General features: G+C 37.4%; 2 protein-coding genes across 2 annotated transcripts; one reads left to right on the forward strand and one right to left on the reverse strand.

The window, feature by feature from the left end:
• The first annotated feature begins 2,119 nt into the window (after positions 1-2,119).
• LOC148076069 (lens fiber membrane intrinsic protein-like) lies at positions 2,120-3,325 on the forward strand. Its single transcript, XM_087795628.1, has 4 exons — positions 2,120-2,296; positions 2,515-2,664; positions 2,969-3,103; positions 3,187-3,325. Exons 1-4 carry the CDS (start codon positions 2,122-2,124, stop codon positions 3,246-3,248), a joined length of 522 nt encoding a protein of 173 aa, XP_087651754.1. The 5' UTR covers positions 2,120-2,121; the 3' UTR covers positions 3,249-3,325.
• A 2,294-nt stretch (positions 3,326-5,619) lies between these two features.
• LOC148076070 (heat shock cognate 71 kDa protein-like) lies at positions 5,620-10,087 on the reverse strand. Its single transcript, XM_087795173.1, has 9 exons — positions 9,759-10,087; positions 8,549-8,761; positions 8,285-8,490; positions 8,029-8,181; positions 7,395-7,950; positions 7,124-7,326; positions 6,857-7,055; positions 6,062-6,294; positions 5,620-5,935 (listed from the first exon to the last, which is right to left on the reverse strand). Exons 2-9 carry the CDS (start codon positions 8,751-8,753, stop codon positions 5,747-5,749), a joined length of 1,944 nt encoding a protein of 647 aa, XP_087651299.1. The 5' UTR covers positions 8,754-8,761; positions 9,759-10,087; the 3' UTR covers positions 5,620-5,746.
• Between the last annotated feature and the right edge of the window lie 11,344 nt (positions 10,088-21,431).

Here is a 21,431-nt window from a genome sequence, read left to right on the forward strand (position 1 = left end):
TGTCCCTTTCTCGGACTTTACAACCGCTCTGTTCTTTTCCTCTCATCAGGATACTATAAAAGATAAACCAAAAAAATTGTACATACAACATACCTTTTCAGTCGATTTCTTTAAACAAATGTACTACTAATATAACGTTTTACTATTTTTTTTAATTTCTCACAAATAACACTATTAATTTACTAGAGCTACTTCTAGCACTATACATTTTTGTTGTATTCCATTATCAACGCCACCAAAATTCCTTCTGTCTAGTTACTTCCCTCTTTTTTTATATAATTTCATATTCCACTGCTTCTCCTTTTTCAACTGTAATTCAACATTTATTATTATTCATGGTTATAAAACTAATAAAAATGAGACATAAAACGTAGCTGTTTCACATACTTGCTAAACGTTGCCATCTAGTGGTCAAAAATCAGAACAGCACCACCGTGTTTCTTTTAAAGTGAACTAAACTGGATTTTTTTTGCAAATTGTTTACTTTGCCTGAATTGAGAATTTTATGAGCTGAAATACAAAATTTAAATTGCAAGAATTTCAAAGACATTCAGTTATTGAACACGGCAACACAAGTTCCAAACCAAAGTCACACAAAGTCAAACGAGCAGTGACTTAAAACGAAAAACAGTTATATAAAATATAAACTATTTGAATAAATGTATGAACTTAATCACAAATTTGAATGATTGTTCTTTTTATTCAACACGTTTACATTCGGAAGCACTTGTGGTACAAGTTTCAAAAATAGATTATTTATATTTAGAAGGTTTAAGCGATACAATTAAATATATACGTTTTATTAAGCAATCTGATATAACCTTTTTGACTTCCGTTGATTAATTAAAATGTCACCACCACTGTCAACATGTCATCGATTTAGCAACATAATTTTTCCAAATCAACAATGAACACTAAATTATTTAAATAGTCTTTATCATTCAGAAACTCAAACTATTATTTATAGTCCAGAACAAAGGTGAACTTAAAACGTGAAATAGCACCTTCACCTCGTCAACATTTCCCAACAATAACAACATTATCGCTGCTCATGACTTTTGAATGAAAAGCTCAGACTCATCACTACCACAGTCGTGCAGCGCTTTCATGTTCTGTGTTTTCAGCAGATTCCCTAAAACACAGATCTCATCCTCTGTGATTGGTGGTGGCCCGGCCGGGTCTTTTGTCCCCGCTGGATGGTTTGTTTGCCTGGTTCCCTTTGCACAAACAAAACTTTACTGCCACTCTGAGCAACACCTGGCTCTGTGACTTCAAATACTGGATATCTTATCTCACCTTCAGTGAAATACCAGACGAAGGTGAGTGCAACATTTTAAATCAGTCAGTTTAGTTTGTCAACTTTTTTCTTTCAAGTTCAAGTGTTAAACTAGTATGTACTACTGCTTAGAGTAATTGGAATTAATCTATTTAATAGGTTTAATATTGGGTGTTTATAAATATACCTTAACTCAAATATAGGTTTTACATTAATAATATTTAAACACATTCAAGAAGGTACTTTAGATGAGAATGAATGTTTAGGTTGAATAGTGTTTAATAAAAATGTATACAACTACTCAATCAACTTTTAACTAGCACTTCATGGTACTTTTACCATTAGCTACACTTCTTTTAATAACTGTCATCCCACATACATATTTCATCTATCTATCTATCTATCTATCTATCTATTTTTTTGTATTATTTCAATTACTAAAACTGCAGAGTTGGGAAAATTTCAATACCTCCAGAAGACCTAATAATTATTACATATTTATAATTATATTGCTAGAACTAATGTGTACTGTCTAAATGACTTTTTCATCTACTCTATTCTTCCTTTTTCTATTCTTGAATATAGTTAGTATACAGAATATTGACTCTTGGATTGGCTTTAAATATTAAGATGTATGTAGAAACAAGCTTTAGTTGAGAGGGAAATATAAAAGCCCAGTCATGCACAATTGTTTTCATATTTGACAACCGATGTTCCCACAATGCATTCTGTCTAACTGTATCAGAATAATTTCAATATTGTTCTTTTGATTCAGACGACCAGCGCAACACGCTTGTAATTGAGTCTCTGACCTGCTCTCTTCTTTGTGTCACTCAGTGGTCAGGATGTACAGCTTCATGGGAGGAGGGCTGTTCTGCGCAGGGGTGGGTAACATACTCCTCATCGTTTCCACGGCAACGGACTATTGGATGCAGTACCGTCACTCCAGCAACTACATGCACCAGGGCTTGTGGCGCTATTGCGTACCAGGGAAATGCATGACACACACAGACAGCATTGGTGAGTTTATAGAAAATTAAACGCTATTATTAAATGTTTTATTCTGTAAATATCTGTATACATTTAATAAAACCAAGTGTGTGTACGTCAGAGATGATTTCCTCTGAATCAAATATATCATCAAACACTTTGTTGTCTTTAGAAAAAAGACGTTTACTTAAGGCTGAATATGTTAGCTTTGACCTCTGAACTGACTGAGTTGTTTTTCTGCTGCTCAGCATACTGGGATGCCACACGGGCTTTCATGATTCTCTCTCTGCTGGCTTGCTTCATCGGCATTGTGATCGGGGTCATGGCCTTCATCCACTACTCCTCTTTTGATGGCTTTGACAAGACATTTGCAGCTGGCATCCTCTTCTTCATCTCGTGTAAGTCATGACCATGCAAGACCAACCCTTGTGCATCCAAATAGGTTCAAAACTTCTGATTCATATATATACATATATATACAATATATATATATATATATATATATATATATATAGAGAGAGAGAGAGAGAGAGATAGATAGAATCACAAGTGGAATCAAATCAATTAATTACCTGTTTCTCTTTTTTTATACCATCATTCAAAAAGAATAGGGATAGAATTTGATATTTTTTCCCAAGGCATTGTTTGAATAGTCTTAATTTTGGAAATAATTCCATAAATGTACATGCTTGTCACATGCAGGTTTCTTTGTGCTGCTGGCCATGGCTGTCTACACTGGAGTGACAGTCAACTACTATGGAAAACGCTATGGAAACTGGCGGTTCTCCTGGTCTTATATTATGGGCTGGGTTGCTGTTGTGCTGACTTTTTTCTCAGGTTTGGCAGATCAACTAATCCAGAATTCTATTGATAATTTGTCAAATGATTGAAAAACACTATTTTTTGTTGCTGTCTCTTAGGTATCTTCTACATGTGTGCCTACCGGATGCATGAATGCCCGAGAAACTCCAATTCACGCTGACCAGTACAGGCCTTCACCACTACAGTCCAGACATGGTCCATTATCTACGTGACAACACGTACCATGTGATTGTTACGACCTTTTTTCTGTAACACTGCAAAAAATTAAAGAGGAGAATCGACTCGTTTGATCATTCTCATGTGAACGTTGTTTTCAGTTTCCTTCATCAATTGACTGCTGCTGGAGTCTACACCACCCTCTCTTTTCAGAAACCTTCCGCAGACTACAGAGGCATTCTCAGGTCTTTCTAGAGACTCAATCTGTCCATCTAATCCGACAACCAGTAAATGATATTAAATTAATTTAAAACACAATTTGTCCGATATGATGATGATTTTAAACCAGATAAGTTAAAAATACAAAGAGAACACTCTATTTTACCAAAACATATAGGCTTTCTAACGTGGACTACATCGTAGAAAAAAGCTTCAGTATTGGTTAATTCTAGAGGCGCTGCCAGGATTCTGCAAAGAATGCTCAATGAAATCACCTCTTAGCTTGGTACAGCCCATAAAGGGCAGGGGGTATCTGCCACACTTTGTCCGTTTCATCATAGTTAGGAGGCTTCTGACTGCAAGAGCAGACAGAAGGTAAAAGAACAAGAAGGTGTCTCCTGTGTGGACTGGCTCACGTATCAGCAGAGCCTGTTGAGAGCAGCAGTGGTGGAGCCGGTCCAGGCTCCAGTTGCTGCACTCCTCAGGATGACAGGTGGTGACCGTGGCTATGCCCCTTAAGCATGTCACTAGCGTATAGTCTTAGGTGGATGACAGTTCCTGTTAGTTAGAGTGGGTTACCGTTGACCCAGGGCTTTCCCCTTCATTGCAGGGGGTTTCAGAATTAGCCAGTCCTGAGTTAGGCATTCCATTTTTCTTGGATTCAAGGGGTCATTGCACACAAGGTGCATGTGTTATTTACAATGTTAAAAGCGCTGTGCTCTTAACCTGAAACAGCTGTCCATGTGCATTTTCAAAGCAGAGGCCAATGGGGCTGAGAGAGATTCGGGGAAGACCACAAGCAATACCTGCCTGAATTCACTCCACCTTTTTTTTTATCTCTCGGAGAACGGGCCTGTGCCCAAACAGAAGACTTGTGTAAAGTGTACGGTTTGGGCATCTCAGATTATCCAGAAAGTGGAGTTGGTGATTACTCAAGATGGCATATCCCTTTGCTGTCAAGGACAAGTTTCCTCTTTGGTTCTCTCTCAAGGTGGCTGGCTAACTTGGAGAGGCCGACCTCCATCAGTGACTCCTTTTTGCCCTCGTTCAGAGTATGAGGCTATGGGTTCTGAGGGTGATTGTGGCCTTTTAGGTTCCTGAAGTGGGCACGGATGGCAGTATGTGGATCTTGAGTACAGCATCGGCTGTTAAGAGTGACATTGCAGAAGAGCACCACAGAGGTATTTGGTTAAGTGTGTCATTATGCAGAAAGTTGAAGACGAAGACAACTGAGCTCCAGTCGCTACGTTAAAATGGACATACACTTTTGCTTATAACTCTAAAAAGGAACAGATAACTCTGATAATAATCCCAACTCTTCAGTCAGGGTGAGAAGAAGTGAGTCAATTTTGGGTGGACTAACCCTTTAACCTACAAAGCTTTACATTGTCTAGCACCAACATACATCGCACATCTTATCCCCACACATCAGCATTCTGGGATGTTATGCTCCTTAAACTCAGATCTATTAGTTATACAACAAATCTCCAAATGTTGATATGGAGCCTTCAGTTACAAAGGTCCTCTGTCATTCTGCTATTGGTTTAGATTGCTTGAGAAATTGTTATACACAAGATCTCTTTCTCTTTATGTGTCATCTGTACCGTTCCTATTTGCTTTTTTTCTCAATCTTGTGCTTGATGCTCCTATCTGGACTCGTCTACCCCTGCTCTTGCTGTTCTCCCTCTTCTCCCAGTGCTTCCTTTCTCCACTCTCCCTTTTCTCTCCAAGCCAATGTAACAGAAGGTTTAAGACTGAGACTGGTGCTGCTTGAAGTTTCTGCCTGTTAAAAGTTTTCCTCACCAATGGTGCTCATTGTCATTCTCTGGGATCTTTTTTGTCTGAATTTAGGAAATATCAACTTGCAAAAAACTGAAAACATGACTTTATTGAAAACAGCATACAATGAAACCACCAATAAATTAATCTGCATGTGACTGCCAAATGTGTTGTTCATTCAACTCTTAGGTTCTTGGTGAGGAAAGCTTGCTTTGCCGTTATTCAAAGAGAATTGTGAATTCTAATTTAATTGTATGCTGTGTGAAAGTTGCTCCTTGGTAGAGTTATGTGAGTGATATGCTCCTTCAAGCATGTGAAAAAGGAAAAAAAAAAACAAGAAGTGTATAACTGAAAAAAACCACACAAACAGCAACAGATCATTTTATGTATTTCCCTTTATTTTTATACCAGCTTCCAGTAGTAGTATCCTATCCACTGTAGGTACAAATTTGTAGTGGAAAAAACATTTTTAAAAGAGGAGACCTCACTGTGAGCAGGCGCTGATTAGTCAACCTCCTCTATGGTCGGACCAGAGGAGGCTCCACCTCCAGCAGAAGCCCCGCCGGCTCCAGGGAAGCCTCCAGGCATACCCCCTGGCATTCCTCCTGCACCTCCGTGCAGCTTAGTGAAGATGGGGTTACACAATGATTCCAACTCCTTACGCTGATTGTCAAATTCGTCTTTTTCTGCAGTCTGAAGAGAGTTGTTGAACATGAATAAAATATACGCTAATAATATTAGAGTCAGTGTGACTTAGTCATGTGTTTCAAAGGGTATTGTAGTGAAAGTTCGAAATGCTGTGAGGATGAGATCAAATACCTGATTACGGTCCAGCCAGGAGATGACCTCCTTACACTTTTCAAGAATCTTGTTTTTCTCATCATCACTGATCTTGTCCTTCAACCTTTCATCCTCCACAGTGGACTTGGCGTTGATGGCGAAGGACTCCAGGTTATTTTTGGCTGCCACTCTTTCTCTCTGGTTATCGTCTTCGTTCTTGTACTTCTCGGCTTCATTAACCATTCGCTCAATGTCTTCTTTGCTCAGTCGACCTATTGGGAGAAGATTTAGATAGAGACACATTTGACCCTCAGGTTGAGGCTTATTTACTAACCCCTTACATCATTCAAGACATGTCTACAGGTCCACATACTGCTCTTTGACTGAATTCATCTAGGCACTCATGAGGTCACAGTATAACAATAACCTGTTGCTTTTAACGTTCTTTAAATGTCATTATAAGTTGCTCTAATTCCATTGCATCTTAAAGTATATATATAATAATAAAACCAATGCTGCTACAACCATTGTTTGTTGACCTAACTTCAATTTTTATTACACTTTTGTCTTATTAATATCATTTTACAACAGTCCCAGTAGTGATATATTTCATTTACATACATTCAATTAAAATAAATATTATGTAAATTGACTTTATTTCTACTATAAATGTGTCTTTCAATAAATCTGTATTTTGAGGGGAAATCATTTCTTCACAATCCGTTAAATAGTTGAAGTGTAACCTCATGAAAGCTGCATTAAAACAGGCTGCATGTAGTCCCACGTTCACACCTCCATTCTTGGAAGTGTTAATGATTCGATGAAAATTCTCACCTTTGTCATTTGTGATGGTGATCTTGTTTTCTTTGCCAGTGCTCTTGTCCAACGCAGTCACGTACATGATACCGTTGGCGTCGACGTCAAAGGTCACACTGATCTGAGGAACGCCTCTTGGTGCAGGTGGAATCCCAGAAAGTTCAAATTTGCCCAAATGATTGTTGTCAGCAGTCATCGCTCTCTCTCCCTCAAACACCTGTCGACACATTTGTATTATTGAAATGAGCATTAAATGAACGTCTTGTAGATATGTCCTATTGGTACCTGAATGAGTACACCGGGCTGGTTGTCGGAGTAGGTGGTGAATACTTCGCTTTGCTTGCATGGGATGGTTGTATTTCTCTTAATGAGCACCGACATCACACCTCCTGCAGTCTCAATGCCCAGCGACAAGGGGCTCACATCCAACAGCAGCAAGTCCTGGACGATCTCAGACTGGTCACCACTCAAGATGGCCGCCTGAACAGCTGCAACATAGTTGTCACGACTGTCAGCAATGTGGATACTCAAAAGCGATAAAATAAAAAACTCATACCTGCTCCGTAGGCAACAGCCTCATCGGGGTTGATGCTCTTGTTGAGTTCTTTCCCATTGAAGAAATCCTGCAGCAGCTTTTGGATCCTTGGAATCCGTGTGGAGCCACCAACCAGGACAACCTCGTCAATTTTACCCTTGTCAAACTTGGCGTCCCGCAGAGCTTTCTCCACAGGTTGCAGGGTTGCACGGAACAGGTCACCATTGATTTCCTCAAAGCGGGCTCTGGTCATGGACGTGTAGAAGTCGATGCCCTCGAACAGAGAGTCGATCTCGATATTGGCCTGACTGCTGGAGGACAGCGTGCGTTTCGCCCGCTCGCAGGCTGTTCGCAGACGCCTCACGGCCCTCTTGTTGTCACTGATGTCCTTCTTGTGCTTACGTTTGAACTCGGCAATGAAAAAGTTCACCATGCGGTTGTCAAAGTCTTCGCCGCCCAGATGTGTATCGCCCGCAGTGGACTTCACCTCAAAGATGCCGTCCTCAATGGTCAAGATGGAGACATCGAAGGTGCCACCGCCCAAGTCGAAGATGAGGACATGACGCTCTATTCCAACCTAATTAATGAAAACACACTGCCATCAGTTTCAGCAACTCTCTTATCCTCATCATCATCTTCTTCATCAGTATTAAACCTTTTTGTCCAGACCATAAGCGATAGCAGCAGCTGTTGGCTCATTGATGATACGAAGCACATTGAGTCCTGCAATGATTCCAGCATCTTTGGTTGCCTGGCGCTGTGAGTCATTAAAGTATGCCGGCACTGTCACCACTGCGTTGTTAATCGTCTGAAAAAAGGCATTTTGTTAAATTAAAAAGGTATATTTAATAATACTTATAATAATAATAATGTGCGTCATCTGTGTTTAAGAAGAAGATGCTAGACTTTACCTTGCCGAGATACGCCTCTGCTATTTCCTTCATTTTCAGCAGCACCATGGAGGAGATCTCCTCTGGGTAGAAGGACTTTGTTTCCCCTTTGTACTCAACCTCAACTTTGGGTCTGGTCGAATCACTGACAACTTTGAAAGGCCAGTGCTTCATGTCAGCTTGAACAAGGGGGTCATTGAATGTGCGTCCAATCAGGCGTTTAGCATCTGGAAAAACAATCATCATTATTATTATTATTTTTCTTCTGATCTGACATGCTCTTACCGAACACTGTGTTGGTTGGATTCATCGCCACTTGGTTCTTGGCGGGGTCCCCAATCAGCCGCTCTGTGTCAGTGAACGCAACATAACTGGGCGTGGTCCTGTTCCCCTGGTCATTGGCGATGATTTCAACTTTTCCGTGTTGGAAAACTCCAACGCAGGAGTAAGTGGTGCCCAGATCAATACCAATGGCTGGTCCCTTAGACATGTTTGCTGCTGCAACAGAATAAAAAAAAACATTTGATTAAATGTTTTGAAGAAAATACCACACCACACAAAATGACCTGTTGGACTAGATTCGGCCCTTGGATTAAGGTTTAAAGCAAAATGAGCCTTGTGTAATGACGTTGTCCCCCATACATCAAAAGAAAAGAATAATAAAATAAAAGGATCGGACTAGACACAGCTTAATCCAACCAAGACTAAGGAACACGCTGTGGTTTTCAAAGTGATCCACATTAGCAGAGCACTTTTCCATCTACATTCTGGTCAACCCAACCTTGTCTACAAACATCAGCTACCAGAGAGGAAGGCCCGACAGAGACTTTCTCAAGAAGTTGAAACTAGGACAACTCCCACACCAATTTAATTTACTTTGACCGGGCTGTAATTGAGAACTTCCAAACCAATAGCAGCACCATGTGGTTCACCAGCTGCCCTGAGGGAAGTGACGAGAGAGGGTCCTCACAGATATTTAAACTGGCAGACTCCAGGGATATCTTAAAAGACTCTACCCATCCTGGATATGTACTGTCATCTTCCCTCAACTCTGAATAGTGATACCAGAGGATAAAAAACACCACCAGACTCAAAAACAGCTTCTTAAAACAGGGTAGACTTGTCAAACTACATTTCAAAATGGTTGCACTAACAAAGAAGACATTCTGGATCAGGAAGATATTTAGGGCGTGTCTTTGGTGCATTTATGTAACCACTAGAAAATGGAAAATATTTGCATTAAGACTGTCAAAATTAGCTAAATTAAACCCAAAATATTTGTATTGTCACAACTTGAAAGTAGCATATATCCATCAGAATTACACAGTAAATAAAATATATTTAATAGGTAATAAATACATGGCTACTTAACATTGAAAACTTGCAATAAAGATTGAAAGATAAACATTCGTGGTTCCACATGTGCATCCACAAGAAATGAGGCAAAGGTGAAATTATTGTTTAAAAGTGAAGGAATCATCGACCTGGTACTCACCTCCACTCACTGCTGAGACTCAAAGAAGAGTTGCACGTCGAGAGTGACGGTAAAAACCTGCAGCTTGTCCGGATTCCTCTTGTAGTCAGACGCTGAGGAGGAGCCCTTACTTAAATCCCCTACAGAGACGCTAGACCAGACGATCGGGTTTCACAAGTTGTGCAAACACGTTAAAACTAGTTTAAATAACAGTCAGTTGCAAAATGTTTGTTAAGAAAGTGCTTGAGGGTTTTTTCAACAGCCCACTTTCTCTTGTTAAAGTTGGACAGAACTCACGACTTCCATTTCAAATATCGTTGAAACACAAATTAAATGTTGCCGCTTCTACATCAAGATTAGCAACATTTTGAGTTGAAACTTCTGCCTTTCCAGATATGAAGGGCAACCGAACTAGACATTAGACAAACTCCAGTCACATGATCAACAGAGCATCCGGTTCTAGTTCTTTTGGTGCTCCACCCTCTATCCGCTATTGGCCCTGCCTTGTCTCTCAGAAAGCTCAATGAACTTGCAACCCAGCTGGGTGCAGCCTACTTCCTATAAGAGGTGGGGAATTCCTCCTTTTTTAACTCAGCAGAAAGCTCCTGACAGAGAAAAGCAAAAAAATCAAAGTGGAATGTAATGATGGCAAATAAATATTGAAGTGGACAAATGTCGTGCTAAGCCTCCCTGGAGAGGGGGGACACACATGTCCTCTGCTTCGTTTGCTTAGGCCCAAATCACACAATGGCTGATTGTGTGGCCTGCTGAGCGCTTCTCACGGCCAATTGACAGCGACAGGAAGTGTTTGAGGCTTGTCGACCAACGCCGCCTCATCTTCGGAGATCATGGGCTGATAATGATCGAGACAGGTTAATGGCAATGTTGCTTAACAGGGGTCTCCCTCGCAAACAACATAGCTCTCCTGTGCGTTGCACCTTACAAGCTCAAGTTCCAACTTGATGAGAAGAAGAAGGTTGTGGAGCCTTGATGATTGTTTTTAAACATTGTTTGTTTAAAATCAATGCTTAAAAACAATCTTAAAACCTTACTTTTAAATAAAGCCTATAATTAAGACTGACTCGGGCTCTGCCTGAATCATCCCTTTTTGTTTATCTTAGCTGCTATAGGCTTAAAATGCTGGAGAATTTTTAGACACTGAGCTCTGTTTATCCTTATTTTCTGCATTACATTTATCATCTGTGCAGTTTAGACAAACAATTTTTATTTCTCTCCCGGAGCCACAGGGCTCCACCCCCAGAGCTTCTGCTGATCCAGGATCTTCTCCATGTCATCAGATCCAGAGTTCTCTCCAGCACCTCCATGGACTCTTCTATACTATCCTCTTTTCTCTCACTGTATCCTCCCTCACTCTTATCTCCCTCCATCTGTCTAACCCCTCCATCCTTTGTCCCAGCCGGTCACAGCAGGAGGCCGTCAAGCCTCTCCATCGCCACACTGTGCTTTACTCCTTATTGAGTTGCTGGGTTCTGTTTTTCCTTTCTTCACTATAGCCTTACTTAAACTTTTAAGTGTCTTGAGATAACTTATTTTGACTTACATTAGTTGATTTATGTTGATTAATTACATTGTTGATTTATAGCATTTATTTATATTATTGATTAAAACCTGCTTATTTAATATTATCGGTATTTTAGTTGAATGAACAGATGAATGAAATTGACAATTAAGTTGATGGAAATTAAAGAGTATCAGTATGTGCGATAATATTTGTGTTAGAAACCAGATGTTGTTTGAATAAAGACCGGATATAGTTTTTCGCGCAGCTGAGTATGATCTGAAATATTTGACAGGGAAAGAACGAACACCAAGACAAGAAAGTGAAAATGACTGAACCTCTGTTTGTATCATACTTTTTTCCTTGTATAAAGAAACTTTATTTTCATTTAAGTGACGTCATGCATGGTAATTTTTTTTTTTTTTTTTGTCAACAAATTTTTTATTGATAATGCAACAGTTAGGATACAACACAGTCATATTATGTGGCTATATTTTCCTTTTTCCTTCGAATAACAAGAAAAAAATCAAACCCCTTCACCATTTCTTCTCATCTTTTTCTATACAAATAAACACTTAATGTTGAAACACTTCTGTCAGTGTGAGTAAACAAACATCTATTAGTTACACATATTATAATAAAAACATTTAAAAAACCAGCCGAGGTTGAGCATCAAGAGTCAATATGACTCTATCAAATGGTGGCTAAGGTGGCAGGCAGGCAGGTAGGCAGGTAGGCAGGCAGGTAGGCGGCGGTGGGGTGAGAAAGAATAAGTATCTTCTGTTTCTAACCAAGATCTTGAGTTTCGAAAAATTTAATAAATGACCACAGTGCATGTCAAATTGATCAGCAGTTCCCCTAATAGAAAAATTGATATTTTCAAGTTTAAGGAATGACATACTGTCATTCATCCAAGCTTTATGAGATGGTGGTGCGGATGATTTCCACATCAATAATATCCTCCTTCGGGCAATTAGAGATGCAAAAGCAAATACATTTCTTTGTACTTTAGTCAAACCGGGTAAACCTGATGGTGTTCCGATTATAGCTATGTGTGGTGATGGTTGACTCTTTGCACCGATGATTTTTGAAAGGCTGTCAAAAAACATTTGCCAATTGATATTTAATTTGGGAAATGACCAGAACATGTGTGTTAGGTTACATGGAGTTAAAGTACAATCTGATTATAAACTATACATGCTAAACTATCATCCGTATAGTGCCACACAAAGATTACATTGGTGAGAAAGCAACAGAGGAAACACAGATTCATTTAATGAATACAATTATACATTCTCAAAAATAAAAAAAATAAAAAACAAAAAAAGAAAATCCCCCCAAAAAATTAATAATTATTATTCGAAATTATGCTATGAATTAAAACTGAAGTAATTGAATGCCAAATCATCAAAACAAAAATAGTCACACTAACTAACTAAAATCTAATAAGCCTATATTGAAGAAGAGATTTTGTTAAAATATGTATTGATATCGAGCCAGTATCCACTTCTTTGAAAAACCTCTTTAACGAGGTAAAAAGAAAGAAGCAGCCCCGTTTTCGGCGACTTGGATGTGGGCTCTTCATGTAAGTTGTGTGTTGACCTACTCCCCCGTCAACAGTGCATCATTGAGCTCGTCCTGCAACATAGGAAAGAAATGAACAGCATCGCATTCTTTGGACAAATGAGAAACAATACATCTTTAAATCATACTTGATATTTATAATTTAATGATACTACTTCATGCAGACAAAATTAACCCTTCCTATTTACTACCTAAGTCAGAGAGATAGTCAAACACAGTCGTACTTTATTCTCGAGCTGTTTTCTACACCAACAATTTAAACTAATTGAAATCAATCTGGACAGAGCCCCCTTCAGCAGTGTTGATCAGCAGAACCGTGCAACAAGAATCACCAAACATGTAACAAACCTATTATCCAGCTAAGTATCTATCTAAGTTCTCCCCCTGAGGGACAAATAAACAACCTTATTTATTTTTACTTTAAAAAATTTTTCTTAACAAACTTAATATTCCAATCTATCTTCAAATCATTTAATTAATCATAATACTCTTAATTGACTCTCTTAAATTTGACATCAATTATATGACATTATCAGCTACAAAAATATTCTAAGCTTTGTTTAATCATTATTATTCCTCTTAGATTTGGTTTGAAAGTCAATTGCTGAAGTAAATGGATAATATCAAATAGAAAAAAGTGACTATGTGCAACTATTCTGCAGTCGTTTATTTATTCAATTATGTTTTTTCTATATTAGCATTTCTATTACTGGATTTCCGGTCCTAAGTTTAACCAATTAATAAAAGACCAAAACTAAGACTTAATTTATGAATAAAATTTTTAAAAAAAAAAGTAAAAATCGACTCTATAAAATATTTTTTCAATTATTATTGTAATGATTCATTCTTTTCTTTTCTTTTCTTTTCTTGTCCTTTGTTAGATATAGACACTTATTTACCATTATTAACCCATTTTTCATATTTATATTTAAGTTCCCCAAAGAACTGTTAAACTCTAGTATTAATTTTTCAGAGTGAATTCTTTTCCCTGCTTTATATTTTTTTTAATGTTTATAGTTGCCTTAGAACATTAGAAGCAGCTTTAGAAACATATTTTCATTTCTCATTAAACTTTTTCAATTAATCAATTTAATTATTTTTAATTTCAAGTTTCACTTTTCATATTGTGTATGGTATCATTAGCTGCCATTGATGTAAATAAAAGTATTCTATTATAATTTATTAAAAAATACATGTTCTTAAAATGAAACTGAATCTGAAAATATGTTTTAATCATATAAGATATTTTCTGTTCTTTGAAATTTCTCCAATGTTTGGACATTTTCCAGCCCATTTGACTGTCCTTTTAAATACATAATACCAATATTTACCTTCTTTTAGCATTAAGTAAAGTCCTATTAGTTTTAGGGAAGTTGTATTTTTCTTAAATCATGATTTCTTGTGTTTGGTAATTTACACATCTTAACTATTTCCCCACATGTCCAAAGAGAAGCTTCCTAAAACTACATTTGTTCATGTATACATTTACAAGTCTGCTAGTCAAGTTTTTATCTTTACACATGTTCATGTTTCTTGTTCACCTTCTAAGAAGGAGATCTTTTGATATATTTAAAAGTCTGCAGTGGACAGTGGCTTCTTATTTCTCCCTCACTGGAGAGCTTCTCAACACCACCAATAAACCTTGAAGTTAGCAGAGAGTTCAAATGATCAGTATGTTTTGACTTCATGGAGAAGAGAGAAACAGAGGCGGAGGTTCGAGGGAATTCTTTCATTCTCTCACACACACAGGGAGCAGGTTGTAGCAGAGACACTTTTTTTTATCTTATTCAATTTAAATTGAAAACATCACGTGTTTGTTTGTTTATCTCTGAGATCACTGTGTTATTTGTTATATCTATGTGAATGTCTGAGATTGTTGTGTGAGTTCAAATGTGTTTTATGAATGTAATGGTTAATTTAGATCAGGTGTCAGTCAGACCTCTTTGATTATTTCCCACAACAGAAATACAGTATCTATTCTAGATTACTATTTTGCTTATTCTTAACTCATTTCTTTAATTAATATTCACTTCAAATAGATTTCCTCTTAGTCTATAGGTGTTTGGTTTATTCAACTAGAGAGAATGTCATATTTATTTTTCTCAGTGTTTCTTTTAATTTATCTCTTAATCTATTATTTTTTCTTTGACCTTTCCTCCTACAGTATTTTAGTCTCTATTCTTACCATTTTCACTATTTTAGTCTAATTCCCAAAGAAATATCATAAATTTCACTCGCATCAAGATGGAGTGGTTCGCAAACAACTTTGCATTTCTTAATCATGTGTCTCAGGGCCATAGCTTCTCCACCAGCAACCACAGCAAGAGCAACACGAGGGACAGAAGTGTCAGAGAGAGCATAGACACCTTGTTCTTTGTTAGTTCAGCAGCCACACCATCAGGACCCACAAAAGTGTCACCGCAGACAAGAGTCAAGTTCATGTTTGCGACCAGATCGTGCCATTTGTCTTCATAATCACGTTCATTATCATCCCAGACATAGTTCATAGTGCAGTGTGGGGGGTCCAAAGGTGGATCATAGGAATGAAGTCTTAAAAGTATTTTAAAGATCAGAGAAACCATCAGATGTTCAATCACGTTGAACCAGTACAGCTCCTAACTCTCTGGAGCAGAAGTTCATTCTTGATGGAGAGTTGTTGAGGTTGAGTTCTTGTTTGTACAGCTCAGAAAAATTGCTTCAATCGTAGGTGTCACCAATAGGGAACTGGACCAAAGTTCCTGGACTAAAAGCCAAAAATGCGCCATTGTTGACCAAAATTCTTTGTTTGTTTCCATACCCTCGTCCTCTTCTCCTGCACTCCAGCCAGTGGCCAATAGGGAGCTATGATAAGACTGGAGCTCAATAAGAGCACTTTGTTAAACTATTTTATTTATTATGAATTCTCAGAAATCATTCATGTGAGTAACCCACTCATAATAAGATTTACCATTAGGTTAAAACTAACGTTTCCTATTTTTCTTCCCTGTCAGGAGCTTTAACTTGTCACCTGTAGTAAAAGTTACTTTTGTCTTGAAAAGAGGAGGTCAATAAATGAATAGAATAAATTAATAATATTAATAATAATGCTAAAAATAATAGGTAAAGAAGCAATTACCAAAATAAACAATTAAATGAAAATATGAAAGAGGAAGAATCTTAAAATCTAAATTAAGAGCCATAACTTTAATTAACTAATTAAAATATTACAAAATCCGAGATTATAATAAAAATAAAACAAATGGTAAATTAAGATATTAATAATAAAAACAATAAAATTAAAATTAAATGGAATAACTTGTAAATCGAAAGTAATAATAATAACCAATTAAGTTAAATGCAATTAGATCTAATCATAATATTATACTAATTAATTACAATTATTCAAGTAAAAACAATTGTCAATTAACAACTTAGTATTTATTTATTATTATTTATTTAACTTCCTTATTAGTTGCATATATATATAGCACAATTGACAAAGAGGAATAAGAGTGACTGTCTAAAGACCAAATACAACACATAACTTAATATTCCTCCAATAATTAAAAAGATAAAAATCCAATCCCTAATTTACTAAAAATAAAACAATAGTAAATTTATGACTAATTGTTAAAATAATCAAATGTAATTTAAAGTAATAATTGAAAATTAAGAAAACAAAATAAACTGCAATTGATTCAATTAATTAATAATTAAATAATTACACCAATTGAGTCAGAACAAAAGTCAATTAAGAAGTGTACAAAGAGAAAACCAGCAGGGGGCAGCATAGCAAATACAACACCAAAGATCAGAAATTGAGAGAAGAAGAAGAGAAAACAGGAACTAAATATCAACAAATGTACACACGTGCAAGCAGTCAATGACACACTTGTTTCAGATAAGCAGAATTAGCTAGACAAAACACCAAAAGTTACAGGCAATGTGACCAATTGTGAGTTGATCAATTGACAATGTGAAATAGGAAGGATGGTCAAGATAATGGGGTCAAAAGGTCATTAATACATGCAGAAACAAAGGATGTCAACAATCAATGTTAATTGTGTTATTGTTATTGAACACAGCAGAAGAAGGAGAAAATTGAAATGTGAGTTGGTTTGTTTTTCTTCTTACACCAATTATACCACTAATTAACTGTATATATTCATATATACCTTAATTAAAAAATTAAGAATTAAGAAACAGGAATCATATTAAAAAACTATTGTCAACAAAGAATGTTTCTTAATAAAGACAAAAGATAACTATACCAAACCCAATCCAAATACTAAAAAGAAAATCAATGAAGGGAAAAAACGAAAGAAAAATGGAAAACAATAATACTGATAACAAGAAATAATAGAAATCAATAAAAAATAGAAAAATAGAAATGACAGCAATGGATAAAGGTAAGAGAAAACGTAATAAGTCAACAATTCAAACAAACAGTCTAGTAAATAGAATTCAAGCTGACGTAAGAATGTGTGTGCGTTTAGAGCACACATAAATACAATGGGAGGGTCGGTGAGGAAAAGAGGAAAGTCTTAAAAGTTCAACCTCCAAGCGAAACCACTCCCAACAACAAGGACAACAAGGTCTTTCGGAGCTCAGTTGGCCTTGCAGCGGCTGACCAGACAAGTCTGCAAGAAGCAGTGTTCTTATCAGCAAGAGATGGTGTTCAAAGACACACAAACCTGGACTCTCAGCTGAGTCACAGAAAGTCAAGAGATCTCACACAGTACCGCGGCGAAAAAAAAATATTCAAAAGATAAAAATATACAGACACAGACAATTTAAACAAAACAATATGTCATGACAATACGACGATAACAGTATTTTACCAAAAACAGGTCAGAGAGACACACTATGCTACGTGGAACGAGACTCTTAACCAGCCTGTCGTGTCTAAAGTGTTGAAGTCATAATGGCGAGAGCCTCTCAAATCGCTCAATTAGCTTCCAAACACCCTGGATAGGAGCCTCTCAACTATTCCATCTATTTCAACCCCCGTCGAACTAACTCTAAACTAATCACCAATGAGAATTTATCCATCACTGTGATTGTTCGGAAAAATTAACTAGCCCTAACTATACTGCCAAATACCTGTGGAGCCCCTCAACACAGAAACACAATGAGATCTAACTGGCCTACACACCCACAGCTGGCAGTCTTCAGACCAGGATATTGGGAGAGCCTCTCAAATCCCACATATCCCCACATTTATGATAGCTACTCGGCTTACCGAAAAGGTACGTCTACCATAATCAACCATAGGCCAAGCATCCTAACTATTATAGGAACCTGGAAAAACGTCAGATGCCCAGTAGAGGGAGCCGGTTATACTCCACCCCTACTCTGAATTCCCAAGGGTTACCAAGTCATTTAACCGTCTCCTCTGCCTATCAATTCAACTTAAATTCTAATCAACGTTTTTTTTCCTTTTTTCAACGATGCTTCTTCTTCCCAGGACACGATAATGTCGTCTACACTTAAAACAACAACAAACAACAACTGACCATGCAATACGCCAAAAAACGAGCACCAGCTTGAGAAAGCACTATTGAAAAATATAATCTAAATTTGTGACAGAACCAGAGACTTACGTTTATTAGTCCAGGCAACCAAAACTAATATAAAATATAAATATATGTAATCTTTCCTTACCAAAAATATAAACTTAAAAAATCTATGTAAAAAATAAGATAAAATCTTTCTCACCTGATTCTTGAAGTAAGGTATAGTGAGGCCTCTGGTCGCCTGGAGAACAATCAGCTCAGAGTTCGTCTCGGAATCGAAAAGGCCTTCAAACCATCAGTCCACGCGAAGGGTCATGGCCACCAAGTTGTGGGGATTTTGTGTTCCGATGAACCGACCCCTCCCCAGCCTCGTACGTGGTAGTGGAATGAAGGACAGACACATGGCTGAGTTTAAGAAAACTCGTCTTCGAATGCCAGAACGCAAATATCTCACAAAATGGTGGATCTTTATAGTAGAATATTCAGGTTAACGCCTCTAATCAATTGTATATGTAAGATTGGTCAGTAACTGTAAACACTTGATTCTAAGATGGCCGGTCGCATGTGGTCGTCGTGGAAACTTACCAAAGGTTGTTGTCTTCTTAGAGAGAATCTGTTCCCAGCGACTTGCTGGCCTGTTGTGCCTTTCAGTGTGAGTTCTTAAACAGGTTCACACAGACTTGCTGGAATCTGGGATTGTTTAATCTTTCTGTGTGTGTGACCTGACCTGACCTGTGGATGTGAACCTGAGTAGTTTGAGTTTAGTTTAAGTGAATGCAATGCAAGACAATGATTATTTAATATGAATTAAATATAAAGGTTATCAGTTAATCAAGTGATTATTTTAAACGTGTGTTAAATCTAGATGATTGATTACAGTAAAGTTGTCATTTCCTTACAAGCACCTGTCACAATCTTAACTAAAACTGTTGGGATATAGTGCTGATAACTTTTGCTTACTATGATGGAGCCTGTGTAGTACTTTAAATTGAATCAGACTTAACCGGGCACAACTTTAGCAAGAATTTACCATTCTGACTGCTTAATCCCAGAATGCATCAGATAAACTTATTTAAAGTTCACCCTCCCACTTCAACTTAATTCGGGATAAAAGAGATTCATTAGGAGGAGACACAAGATTATAGAAAAATGAGATGTGGCCCTTTATGAGGGATGAAGCGCTTATTATGAAGTATTAGGTCTACACCAGTTGGAGCTGGGATTTGAGGAAATGAGCTCGTATGTGTTCGAGCAAAGTCACGTAGTTGAAAATATCACAAGAAGTCTGTGTTATTAAGATTGTATGATTCCCGGAGTTCTTCAAAACTAGCAAATGTGTTGTTTATGTACAGGTTCTTCAGGCTACCCAGACCTCTTGTTTTTAGCAAAGTGAATCGCGGATCAGTATATGCCGGTTTAAAGTGGTGATTTCCGCACAGAGGTGTTTTTTGGGGGACAGTGAGCCACGCAAAATGTCATTATTTGTGTCCATATTTTCAATGTGTGGTTTACAACGGGATTGTGTGTATAAGAAGATGCATTTAATGGTAGTGGACTGAATGCCAAAGCTTTAAGTGTTTTGGCAGGACAGGAGTCAATTTCAATTTGTAGCCAATTACATGCAGGCGATGTGAACCAAAGGAAGCTGACCAAAAACATCCTAAGAGAGGCAGATCCAGACCCTCTTCCATTCTAGTCCTCTGGAGGAATAATCTGTTAGCTCTAGGATGTTTTCCTGCCCAGATAAATGTAGAGATGGTGCTGTTAAGAGATGTAAAAAATGATTTTGGAAGATAGATTGGAAGATATTAAAATATGTACAAGGTACAAGTATCTTGGTAGGATATTCATTTTAACGGTTTGTATCCTTCTGGCTAATGAGAGTGAAAGAGTATTCCCTCTCTGTAAATCGTTCTTTACTTTTGTTGTCAATTCCCCTCGATTATTTTCTTTCAGGTAGCGAATAGAATGGGTGATAATTATGCCAAGGTATTGAAACTGTAATTTTGATATCTTAAAAGGTATCAGTGATTGTGGGATTTCTTTTGCAGGTTGGTTCGAGGGGGAAAAAATCACTCTTTTTGATATTAAGTTTGTAGCCGGAGATGCTTCCGAATTTATTTAATATAGATAAAATATGAGGGATATTCTGGAGTGGGTCAAGCACATATAAAAGAAGATCGTCAGCATAAAGTGATCGTCAGCATAAAGTGAAACCTTATGCTCCGAGTTCCACCTCTGTATACCATTAAATCTATGACTTGAGTTTGATTGACAAAGGTTCAATAGCAATTGCAAAAAGAAGTGGGGAGAGGGGGCATCCTTGACGTGTGCCTCTGGACAAACGAAAAGGTTTGGAGCGTTGCGAATTAGTACATACTGATAAGAATGGTGAGGAATATAAAAGTTTTATCCATGAGATAATTCCAGGGCCAAAACCAAAATGTTGAAGAGTAGAGAAAAGGTCGATCCATTCAACCCTGTCAAAGGCTTTCTCAGCATCAAGAGAAATAATATCTTCTGAATCTGTCGAAGAATGGGTGTGGATGACGCTGAGGAGCCTTCGGATATTTGTGAAGGAGTGCCTCCCCTTAATAAAGCCGGTTTGGTCTTCTTGGGCAAGACTCCTCCCATTCGACGTGCGATTATTTTGGATAATATTTTTGCATCAACTTGTAGTAAAGAAATAGGGCGTAAAGAGGAACAATTCAATGGATCTTTACCCTTTTTAAGTATTAATGAGATAGAGGCCTGTGTAAGTGAGTTTGGCAAGGCGCCCACAGATATGGCGTGATTCAACATTTCTAGGAGTAATGGTGACATTTGATCTAAAAAAGCTTTGTAAAATTCAACAGGATATCCATCTGGTCCAGGGGATTTACCATTATGCATAGATTTAATAGCAGCTTTTACCTCATCCAAATCAATAGGGGCATCTAATATATGTTGTTGAGTAGTGGAAATTTGGGGAATTGTTAGGTTATTAGTAAACTCATTTAATTTACCTTGTCATTTGAAGATTCCGAAGTATACAGTTTAAAGTAGAATTTTTTCAAAAATATTGTTTATTGTAGAAGGATCATTTGTAATCCTACC

The sequence above is a fragment of the Callionymus lyra genome, chromosome 7 (genome assembly GCF_982586985.1).
Source record: "Callionymus lyra chromosome 7, fCalLyr1.hap1.1, whole genome shotgun sequence".
NCBI lineage: Eukaryota > Metazoa > Chordata > Actinopteri > Syngnathiformes > Callionymidae > Callionymus > Callionymus lyra.